This window comes from Neoarius graeffei, chromosome 5, assembly GCF_027579695.1.
Source record: "Neoarius graeffei isolate fNeoGra1 chromosome 5, fNeoGra1.pri, whole genome shotgun sequence".
Lineage (NCBI taxonomy): Eukaryota > Metazoa > Chordata > Actinopteri > Siluriformes > Ariidae > Neoarius > Neoarius graeffei.
Genome location: NC_083573.1, coordinates 98,435,400 through 98,447,560, shown reverse-complemented (window position 1 = coordinate 98,447,560; position 12,161 = coordinate 98,435,400). Strand labels below are relative to the sequence as shown.

The 12,161-nt window shown below is 42.7% G+C and overlaps 1 protein-coding gene across 10 annotated transcripts in view; it reads left to right on the top strand.

Moving 5' to 3' along the window:
- kmt2ca (lysine (K)-specific methyltransferase 2Ca) overlaps positions 1-12,161 on the top strand; it is a 308,052-nt gene that overhangs the window by 209,884 nt on the left and 86,007 nt on the right. For all 10 annotated transcript variants that reach the window (XM_060922565.1, XM_060922568.1, XM_060922566.1 and 7 more), the window contains 2 exons: positions 7,005-7,124; positions 8,561-8,685. In XM_060922565.1, coding sequence (XP_060778548.1) covers positions 7,005-7,124; positions 8,561-8,685 — 245 coding nt within the window. The remainder of the gene's footprint in view (positions 1-7,004; positions 7,125-8,560; positions 8,686-12,161) is intronic.

Below are 12,161 nucleotides of genomic sequence, written 5' to 3'. Positions count from 1 at the left end.
GGACAGCTCCACTGGAGTGTGAAATGATGTGGCTGCACAATCCCAACCCTAAATAGCATCTCACAGAGCTCCGGGCTAAGCAGCACTCCCGAAAAGAACTCTTCCTCCAAGCTCGACTTATCAAAAAGTTAGCATTTTTTGAAGCACTTGTCGCAGTGGAGCAAAATTTAAATAAGACTGCCGTCCGAAGGGGGAGTTAAGTTTTGCACATCACTTCGTTTTCCTCCTGTTATCATATACGGACTTAAATTGTTTCCTGGGCGGCACGGTGGTGTAGTGGTTAGCGCCGTCGCCTCACAGCAAGAAGGTCCGGGTTCGAGCCCCGTGGCCGGCGAGGGCCTTTCTGTGCGGAGTTTGCATGTTCTCCCCGTGTCCGCGTGGGTTTCCTCCGGGTGCTCCGGTTTCCCCCACAGTCCAAAGACATGCAGGTTAGGTTAACTGGTGACTCTAAATTGAGCGTAGGTGTGAATGTGAGTGTGAATGGTTGTCTGTGTCTATGTGTCAGCCCTGTGATGACCTGGCGACTTGTCCAGGGTGTACCCCGCCTTTCGCCCGTAGTCAGCTGGGATAGGCTCCAGCTTGCCTGCGACCCTGTAGAACAGGATAAAGCAGCTAGAGATAATGAGATGAGATGAGAAAATGAAGATGCGAATGTGACAAAGTGTCCAGAAGAACTGTGGCTGGTTCGGGAACATTCTCAGTAAAACCTACAGCTCATTTCCGCATAAAACTGCACTCATTGGACCTCGACTACTATTATTATTTTTATTTTATTTATTTTTTTTTTTTAAGACAAAGTCAATTTCTTATGGCTTACTGATTACTGTTTATAGTATTTTTTTTTAATGTTGAAACGTATCATTTCATTATTTTTAAGGCATTTTTGGTCGACCGTATTGAAGATAATTGAGCGCAAGTTCTGGTGTCAGTTTTACATGCAGCAGTCGCATCAACGTGTACATCGCTCTTCACTCGAGACAAAAAGTCCCAGAAACGACTGCGAACTGAAAACCGCACGCCCTTGAACGGCAGCAGAAAGGCACCCAGCGTCTGGTGTGAAGTTCAGTCTTCTGCCTGTCAAATGTTTCCGAACAACGTACTAATTATTTGTCTATGATTATGCTAATTTCCCCCAATTACTTTTGCTTGCTTGCCTTTGTATAAAAAAAGGCTGCGGTGCATTTACGCCGTGCCCTATTTCAGTATAAATACCCTTTAATTAAAGTTGACATTCTGCATGTTAACTTTATAGCTGTTGTTTCGTTTCAGATTCACTGCAGTTCAGAATCGCACAAAACGGGCATTTTCTAACGACGTAGACATTTGGCCATATACTTGGGCCGAATCCCATTTCACCCCTTGGACATACCCCTTGGCCCTTCCCCTCCATTTTGCGCGTTCACGTGAAGGGGTAGGGGTATCCCAATCCCAGTTAACGCGGAGGGGTAGGGGAAGGGGTAGGGCTTCTGTACCCCTCCAAACGGAGATTTTCCTGGAGCTGACTCCGAACGAAGGGGTTTGAGTGATTTCCCACAATGCCATGCGGATTTCAGCGAGATTTCATGCGGATTTCAGAAAGATGGCGGTTCCCGCGGCGAAAGATTGTCATAAATGTATTTTCTCCATTATTTACGTGTTTTAAGTTGTTATCCAGAGGAAAACGCCGCTTGATTCGCTTTCGAGCTGAGAATGAGCAGCGATTTCTGAAATCCAAGCTGCTGCTAAAAAGCTTTGGGAGTGAGTATTGTTTTCGGTTGCTTGACTGCGTACGTTTTGTTCTGTTATTCTCGCTTTTATTGTTTACATGAGTGTTCTGACACCTCATTCTGTCGGATGTGGTGCACGAAGCGCCAAAGATATCCCATTCAGTGGTGTTAGTTAACAAATCACACCCTGCCAGCAGAGATTTCTGGTTCTGCCTCTGGCTCTGACTGTAGCGGCTGGTCGCAGCCAGTGACGCATTTGGTCGCATTTTGCTAACGTAAACGCTGACGGAGGTACGCGATGACGTATGCGATCGTTGAAGGGCTATCCCAATACGTAGGGGTTGAATTTCAAGCCCTGTCCCTTGTAGCTCAGTTTCAAGGGGAAGGGCCAAGGGGAAGGGGGAGGGGAAGGGGGAGGGGTAGGGGTAGAAATTAGAATTGGGATTGGGCCTTGGTGTACACACTCACTGGCCACTTTAATAGGAACGTGTTCCTGAGTCTGAGATCCCTGTTCTTGGCTGCAGGAGTGGAACCCAGTGCAGTGTTTCCCACAGACCAGGTAGCAATCTGTGGTGCTCCACTGTGCCGATGAGGGAATCGTGCGCGGTGGAGTCGGTCATTGGGGTGTATGCAAAGTGTTTACAGCGGTCGGTGTTCAAACACACAGTATTTTTCTTCAGAGTCACCTGCTGGGACTATTTTAAAGCTACAAGAAGCATTTGAGATTATTCAGTTCAATCTAAATTCTTTTAAGTTCTTTAAGAGAAGACAGCTAAAACAATTTTTACCAGAACCCTGCCTGGTTTCATTCCTCAACCCAACTTTACATTACAGGGCAGGCCATTAGTTTGCTGGGCTTGATGTTGGTGGAAAACCTGTCTTTTACATTTATGAAAATTACTCACCAAAATTGAAGTTAAAGTTTAGTGTTTTGCCTTTTTGGTGGCAATCTTTCAATCATTCTTTAGTTGACATTCAAGGAATAAATTGCAAAAAACAAGCTGGAGGTTTTTATTTTAAATATTGAACTCAACACTTACCTCAACCAATAGTATAATGTAACAACAAAATAATAATAAAATATCATAATTAGATGTAAGAAACCACTTAAGGTAACACCAAGGCAACTAACAATAATGAAAAAGCATTACCCTAATTGGTGCAAAGCCTGCATGCCCTATCAGAACATTTAATTCTGCGTGGCTTCCTGAAAAAAAACTCAAGTGCCCTATCGTAAGGGAAGTCATTGGGTTCGGGACCATTTATCGAGATTCGTAAGCAGCCTGCCAGGTGTTCCCCTTGGAGCCTGTTCCTGAGGTCTGTTTTAATCTATGGATAAAAAAGTACATTTTTTTCATCACCAAAGCACTAAAAATTTCCATTATATCAAAAAAATATACAAAGGAATACTGAATTTCTATGTGCTTACCCTATTCATCGCTGAGAAATCCCGCTCGCAATTCTACTTCGCCAATAAAGCTAATAAAGATGTTTCTTAAAATATTCAGATTTTATGCTTCAGATAGCATCAACTAGGCGAGTATAACAACATTTTATTTAGGCTAGTGGGAAATCCTTATTTATTGTGAATGTCAAGCCATTATTAATAACTTGCATGAATGCTGAAGCGGGATAAACGGGATAATGCAATAAGGCCGGTTCCTCGCGTCAAGCTGCTACTGTCTGCATCAAAATTAGTTTATAGCCTGACTCAGGGATGTCCGTTTCCTGTAAGCCAGACCTGGGCATTTTCCGGCCCGCGGGCCGCATCCGGCCCTTTGGTTCATTCTGACCGGCCCGCGTAAGGTTAATTAGAAATTACAAAATAAACGTATTTTCTAATTTTACCTCATGCATGGACTGACTGTGCATTGCTTTTATTTTGAAGTTGTGTTCAACAAAAACGCAATGCGCGCGACATGAACATGATATGAAATCCCACGAAACCTAATCCCGCGATAACTATTTCCGTAATTTGTCCAGACCAACCACAGACTTGTACGTCATCCTTCAAACAGTCCAGCCAATCACATAGTGTGACGTCACCAGCAGGCGCCGGAGCCCGAGCCGATCTGTAGATCTGATACCTACACCGAATCGACTGATGATCATCTGTCAGCTGTGCTTCGCATCTCCACCTCAGACATTCAACCTGACTCTGAAGCACTCGTTAAAGACCAACAGAGACGAGATTTCTCTCACTGAACAAATAAAAAACTGAAAAACACCAAATGAGGTGATTAGACTACAAATGTGGGCATCATTATTATAATATGATGCATTTTGCTTGATATTTGGAGTAGAAAGACAATATTGTGATGTCTTTATTGTGTTTTGGGCTGAATGTGACTGAAAAAAAAATGGTACAAACGTTCACATTTTGTTAACCATTGTTTTGGGAAATTTGATTGAATAAATGACATTTTTTGTAAAGCAACCTCGTTTTTTCCATACTCTTACCAGTCTTAGCAGCTTGTAAAAACAATGTTATTTATTGCTTTATATAAAGAAATACAATTAATATTATGCAGAATTTAGTTCAGCCTTTTGGTCCGGCCCTCCACAAAATTTTCTGTTTCTCATGTGGCCCCATGGAAAAAATAATTGCCCACCCCTGCTGTAAGCCAAGAAGGCTATGATAAAGCTCATCACGAGCACGACGTAGGCTACCTTTTAAAATAAGGGGTCGGAAGGCGAATCGGGAAGGCTGCGTTATTTTTAATTAGCCTAACAGGCCTACTTGCAGTCCGGGTATATGCACAACGGCAGGCCTGTGGACACACCTCTCCGTTTCTTTCTGTCTCTGTGTGTGAGTGTGTGCGCGCGTGAACGAGAAGAAAGAGCACCATGAATGAACGGAACGATACGCAACGGAATTTTTTTTTTTTTTCAAAATCGTGAGTCTGATTGTGTGGCGATAGGAATCCATTGATGGTCTATGTATGGGAAACCCTGCAGTGTGTTCTTCTGTTGCATGCTGAGATGCTTTTATGCTCACCACGGTTGCAAAGAGTGATTATATGAGTTGCTATATCCTTCCTGACCAAAAAAATATATATATATATACTCGAACCAGTCTGTCCGTTTTCCTCTGAGCTCTCTTATCAGCAAGGCGTTTGTTTTTTCCACCCACAGAACTGTCGCTCGCTCACTCAATTCGGTGTTTTTTGTTTTTCGCACCATTCTGTGTCGAGACTGTTGTGTGTGAAAACCCCAGGCAATCAGCAGTTTCTGAAATACTCAAACCAGTCCATCTGGCTCGAACCAACACCCATGCCACAGTGAAAGAAAGAAAGTCACACTTCACTGTGAGATCACAGTTTTTCCCATTCGGGTGTTTGAACGTTAACCGAAGCTCTTGATTTGTATCTGCGCGATTTGATGCATCGACGGATCGCCTGATTAAAGAACCGCATCAAACAGCAGGTGGCTGTTCCTAATAAAGTGGCCAGGGGGAGGGTAATGGCGGGGTTAACGTTTTCTTTTATCTGTCGGTCAGACTGATGATCGTTAATTTTGGGAACCTGCTGTAATGCGTCGCATGGGCAGCACTTTAAACAGGTGCAGGTGTCTCGGAGGAAGCACGACATTAACTTTTGTTTTCTTCCTGGTTGGTATTGACCCAACAAGCGATGACTGACTGACTAAACTGGGAGAATATGGGACAGAAATGTTTTTTAAAGTCCTATGCGGACGATAGCTAAAGTACAAGAATGAGAGTCGGATATCCAAAAAAACAATGGAGCGCTTCCAAAACTGGTTCAGCCTCATCTCTTGAATATAATCAACATACAATTTTCTCCCAGTTTCATTATTTGCTACGTAGCTAGCTAGCTAGCTCTTCGCCATCATTTCAGCTCCCAACTTTGAGAGCTAGCACATACTTCCCTGAAACCAGCCACCAAAACTTTGCTGCTAATGCTGCACGATAGTTCAGGAAGAGTCTGAGGAAAGCGCCGTCTACCCTCTTCTGCATCCACGAGCTGATGGACACCTACAGTTGTTTAGAGCACCAGCGTCCGTTCTACCCAGAAAGCACTGCCAGTATTGCTGCCTTGGACTCCTGGCTGCAGATAGGTATAGAACTCACGATAATCAGGCGAAAACTTTTTTTTTCTTGGAAGCCAGAGTTTAGTGCTCTTGATGCTAATATCGGTTTGGGCTTGCGTGGCTTGGTGGTTACTCTAATAAGGATGGAATCAGATTTAGGAGGCTTTCCTATTTGGCAGATGATGTTCTCCAAAGCAACGAACAGTTGAGCTGAGCCAGTGAGTGTTCAGGGTTTTGCTCTTGGTAGCACGGTGGTTCCAGGATTCAAACAGATAACCTCCAGAGCCCAAACTGCCGAGACACCACTACTATTTGTGAAAGAAATTTTGGGAGTAAATGATCAGTGGAGCTAATCTGGCTACGCATCAGTGAAAACCAGCAGCTGTGACACCTTCGTAATGAACGGCTACTTCTCAGGCATTTGTTTCTTTTGTGTTAAATGAGAAATAAATGAAAGGATTATCTACTTTTCACTAATCGAGCTTTTTCTTGGCTGTGTTTTTCCCCGATCGATAGAACCAAAGGCATTGTGGAGGATTGATGGTGCGTTCGGGTTGAGTTTCAGACATTAATCAGTAGGGTTTCGTTTATATCTTTAAACCTACCATAGCCAGAGGGAAAAACAGAGTCTGTGAAGAATTCTCGTGGATACCTTTTTTTTTAATAGATGATGGGGTGACTCTATGGTTAAGGCTTTGGAGTTATGATCGGAAGGTTTATGAGCTCGTATCCCAGTATGGTGAAGCTACCATGGTTGGGTCCTTGAGCAAGACCTTTAAGCTCGTCAGTTTGGATAAAAGCGTCTACCAAACGGACAAATATAAATGTGTAGTTCCAAGTTGGTGTATTTATACACCCTAAATTATTGGGTATTTTTGACGCCTGCAGTTGTCTTGGCTTAAAATGTAGTCTTCTCTTCGCCTTCCCATTGATAACTCAATCTGATGAGCGCTCATTGGCGTCTCGGAGGAAGAAGGGCCGAGGAAGTGGCACAGTGGACCGTGCCAGACTGGTTTGCCCAAAATAGGCTCACCTGAAATAGTTCCTGGATTGCAGAGCAAAGCAAAGAGCCAAGATGAATCACCCTGCTGCCAGGCTGCAGCTCGTGCGTCAGCCTGAATAATCGAGATTCATGTCAGCATTTCCCCATCAGTGTCCCGCGTTATTAATCCCCGACTGGATCCATTACCTAGCTCGGAGTTCATATTGGCATTCGTTTTGTGATCTCTCCTCACTTCCTTTCTCCAGGTATTGGTGGGTTTATGGTCCGCCAGAGAAGCAAGACTGGGCAAGGCAAAACCAAGCGATGCCTGAGCAGGAAGGACTCCACCGGATCACTCAGAGAAAACCCTACTGGGAAAGATGAAGGTACGGTTGATACTCCAGTCCAAATTACACTTCCAGCTCTTGGAGTTCGGGTTGACCGTGGTGTGGTTTGTGCGTTTACACCTATTACGTGGTGGTTGATTTTGAAACCAAGGTGCAGATGAATAAAGCAGGTCCATGTCCGTTGGTTGTGGGTTTTTTTTTTTTTTTTGGGCTGGCGTAACAATATCCATGGCCAATATCTTGTTTTAAAGGAAATGATGAGAATTAAATCTAATTAATTTCTGCCAGCATGGACAATGGCAAACAAAGGGAAAGTGTAAGTGCAGGAAGGAAGTGTGTCAGTGATGTACAATACCATTTCTGTATATAACGCAAATTCACCAAGGTGAGTTTTATTCCCGCGCGAAGACTGAGGCAAAGAAGCAAAATGAGTGTTTTTTTTCAGCGGACAAACTTTTTGAGCTAGTTAACGCTTATTCCATGAATTGAGTGGAATAACTGTTTTATTCTATCCACATTCACTGGATATTTGAGAAACGGAGCATTTTTATTTTTTGCAAATTTGATAAATAAAATCTTTACGCAAAACGTCCGACAAAATCATTTCCGCTTGGAACGTAAACAATCCGGCGAAATGACAGGAACAATTTGTGAAAAATGCGATGATGATGATAATTATTTAAAAAAAGATATGTTCTTACGATCAAATACTTTTATTTCATATTTTGTTGGGTTTTTTTGTTGTTTTGTTTTCGAATGAGTTTTTATTTCGTCTTCGGTTGGTTCAGCAACACGCGCCGCCATTTTGTTTTTCTCTACTCACGGTATATGAGCTGATAGCCTGGTAGTAGAGCAGCCAATCAGAGCGCACGATTGCTCATATCCAGTGAATGTGGATAGAATAATTTCAGATATATTTTTTTTATGCCTCTTCTTTAATATAATTGGGAAGGATATTTTAGAGACCTGGCAACCCTAATTGAGGTCCCATATTTTTTGGAGTTGTATTTCTTTTCGCAGTGTTTGAAGAGGGTTTTAATAATTAATTACCTGATTAATTTTGATGCGCTAGAGTACAAACACAACACAACTGTGTACTGAATAGAAAATTATTGACCCAAGTTGAAACGGTGCTTTGAATCGATAATCCCGAAACGTCATTTAGTCGAGACGGTGTGGTCAGTGGGGTCTCGTTTCACAGCGGTGAAATAAAGATTCTTAATTTGAACGTGTCCCAAGATAAATATAAATAAAATAAAAACGGACTCTTGTTTATTTTGTTTTTGAGATGAAAGTGAACGAAGGCTGCATATACAGAGGACGTATGATTTGATATCTGAATGGAAACCCATAAAAAGTTCATTTGAGTCCGGACCTATTCTAAAAATTATAAAATAAAAAGCTGTATTGTATTTTTTATTTTTTTTAAAATTGATATGAGTGAGCTATACTTTGCGCCTCCTCTCGTTGCCCAGGCTGGAATGAACCAGACACCCCTGTTGAAGAGGCGCTGCCTGTGGCTGGACCTTTAGAGAAGGTCAAGAAGAGGTACAGGAAGAAGAAAACCAAACTGGAGGAGGCGTTCCCGTCGTATCTCCAGGTAAATCTCTGCAGCATGCTTCTTTACCATTCAGAAAGTTTGGGCCTGGGATTTACTTTAACAGCATCCGAGTTTCATTTCCTGTATAAAGCGCTCGTCCTGGTCTCCATTCTTACCGAGTTAGCTGCAGTGCGCTCTTGGCGAATTGCTGAGTTAATTCCTGAGTCGTCGTCTTCAAAGGTTTTGTCAGAAGACAACAAGTCTCTGAGCTCCTGAGCAGAAAGTGTAGTTTATATGATTTGTAGTTTAAAATGGCCAAATCGAGGTCACATAATTATTATGTGGACTCGCTGTTTACTTTTTCATGTTCTACCAAGCAGATCTGTGAGGTCAGTGGGGATAAGTTTAGTAATGGTGCCTAGAGACGGGACTAAACAAACTGCGTTTAGCCTTGATGTAACCCGTAGCTGGAACCACTTCTCAGAAGGTCAGGGTTCTCCAGAAAATCTGAAGTAGCCAGCTTAAAAAAAAAAAAGTAGTACGTACAGTAGGTGGAAATAGAAATTGGCAAAGGCACCGTAATGCTATGGGGGTCTGGGGGCATGTCCCCCAGAAAATTTTGAAATTTACATGCCTTCTGGTGCACTCTCGGCTAATAAATTATTACTAACCGTTTCCCTGTAAAATACTCTCAACATCTGTATGAAATTTCCCTCCAGATGTATGCATGCTTGGCTTTCTCAGTTACCCTCTGTAGTACGCTGCCTGGCTCTGTAACCTAACTACATGGTGTATGTTATGGCATGGTCATGTGGTCCGGCTCAGCCAATCAGAGTGTGAGAATCGATCAACAAATATAGCATTGCTTCCAGTCATGCTAAACCTGAATCAAAGACAATTTCGTGGTGGAATAATTGGATTTGCAGTGGAGACGATCTAAATCGCTTGAACGTTAAAAGGCAAGTTTTATAATTTTTTTTTTTTTTCCTGGGATCGAGTAGCCAGCACAAGACTGTCTTTGTAGGTGGAGAAAACCTCCGGTCACCAGTGCTTGTGGATCTCTCTGGAAGATCCATGTCAAATTTAGCTGTGTAGTTATTTTGTTTTATGAACTTCAAGATCCGAGACAGTAGGTGCTTTCGGGCTGAAGGAAAGTTCTTAGAACTGCCGGAGGAAGTTCCCCCTTCGTTGTGTGTCTGCACTACAGGAACTTAGAACACCATTTTGAGGGACATTTTTGGCTCCTACTTCAGAGTAGTTTCTCTGACAGCACAAGAAGAACCATGATTCATGTAAGCGTATGGTGATTGGTCAAATACGAGCTAGTGTAGCAACAATAACCACCATGTTTAAAAATCTGTACAAAATGTTATCCATGTAAACAACAGCTTTTAACATCAGCGTTAAAAAATGGGGGAAAAAACCTCAGACAAATGGACAGACAGTGAAGTTCAGTCCACGCAGCCGCAATCATGTTGAAGACTGCTGACTTGACAGTTGTCCAGAAGATGATCATCGACACCCCCAACAAGGAGGGTAAGCCACAGAAGGTCATTGCTGAACAGGCTGGCTAGAAAAGGTGCACAAGCAACAGGGATGAGCTCAGCCTTGAGAGGGTTGTCAAGAAAAGTCAATTCAAGACCTTGGGAGAGCTTCACAAGGAGTGGACTAAGGCTGGGGTCAGTGTATCAAGACCCACCATGCACAGACGTCTTCAGGAAAGGGGCTACAACTGTCGTATTCCTAATATCAAATCACTCCTGAACCGGAGACAATGGCAGAAGCATCTTACCTGAGCTAAGGAGAGAAAGAACTGGACTGTTGCTCAGCGATCCAAAGTCGTCTTTTCAGATGAAAGTAAATTTTGCATTTCATTTGGAAATCAAGGTCCTAGAGTCTGGAGGAGAATGGAGAGGCACGGAATCCAAGGTGTCTGAAGTCCAGTGTGACGTTTCCGCAGTCTGTGATGATTTGGGGCGCCATGTCATCTGCTGGTGTTGGTCCACTGTGGTTTATCAAGTCCAGAAATCAACGCAGTGTCTACCAGGAGAGTTTAAAGCACTTCATGCTTCCATCTGCTGACAAGCTTTATGGAGATGCTGATTTCCTTTTCCAGAAGGACTTAGCACCTACCCACAGTGCCAAAACTACTACCAAATGGTTTGCTGACCCTGATATTACTATGCTTGATCGGCCAGCCAACTCGCCTGACCTGAACCCCAGAAAGAATCTATGGGGTATTGTCAAGAGGAAGATGAGAAACACCCGACCCAAAAATACAGACGAGCTGATGGCCACTATCAAAGCGACCTGGGCTTCAATAACACCTCAGCAGGGACACAGGCTGATCGCCTCGCCTTGGTCAAATTTCTTAAAATAGTAAATAGCTACAAAGCACGTGATTCTTTTCAGACTTACCTTTAACTTGTATCCTCAGACCTTAGAGTTAGAGCTGACTTTTTGTTTCTGGTAAAATGACTGTCATACCAAAATGTCGCTAGACGTTTATGAAGCAGTTTAAATGTTCTATGTGCTCATGAAGGGTCAAACTGTTATGGCTCGCTATCTTAACATCTTGTTACATGTAGCCAGAATTTCTTGTTCAAACTTAAACTCAATGATTACAAGCTGTTCAGAGTCTTCGGCTGTTCTACAGCATTGTACTACCACCACCATGCTTCGCAGATGGCATGAAGAGGTACAAAATCAAGAACTGTCTTTAGACATTAAATTTTTTCTTTTAATAGAGCCATCATTTCCGCCATCAAAGCCTAATCCTCTGTTAGCGTTTCGCAAAAATAAAAGCTATTCTTCATTGTATTTCTAAAAGCTACATCCCCCTGAGGAGTAGGACTTGGGTTTGGCATTAGGTTGAGCAGATCTGCGCTTTTCAGCGTGAACATGTCTGCTTTCAAAAGGATGCTCATGCTCAGTGCTGGCAAGCCGGCCATGCATTAAGTGCACCAGCTGTCATTTTGGGCTCTTCTTGTTCAGCAAGCCTCAAATTAAACTTAAAGGTCCTCACCAGAGACACGACTTTAATCAATTATTTAAATCCCAGCACATTAGGCTTTTAATGTTTTAGCGCAGCAGGGAGCAGTCAGATTGATAGTCGAGATCTGTCTGAGATATAGTGAAGTGCTAGGAACTTACTTAGCAAGAGAACTCATCTTTAACAGCTTTATGTCCATGTGTCTTCCTTTTTATAGTTCGTTATGAAAGACCGGCTGTACTCTGAGCGTCTTTTCATACGTGCTTTTATGAGAGGCTGATTAAAATGTTCTGCTTTTCATCAGCGTAAGAGTATTTGATTTGAGAGAAGGGTATTCATTTAAGCAACCTTATATGCATTATAGCTTCATATCTTAATAGAAGAAATGGTTTCATCTCGGGTTAGACAACACGGCGATGTAATTGGATATTGGCGATGGTTCAAATGGAATCAGCGATGATCACAGGCTAATATGACTCAATTAGATTTACATTTATTTATCCTATAAATACAAAAATTAACAGTGGGATGTCGTCATCGGTTC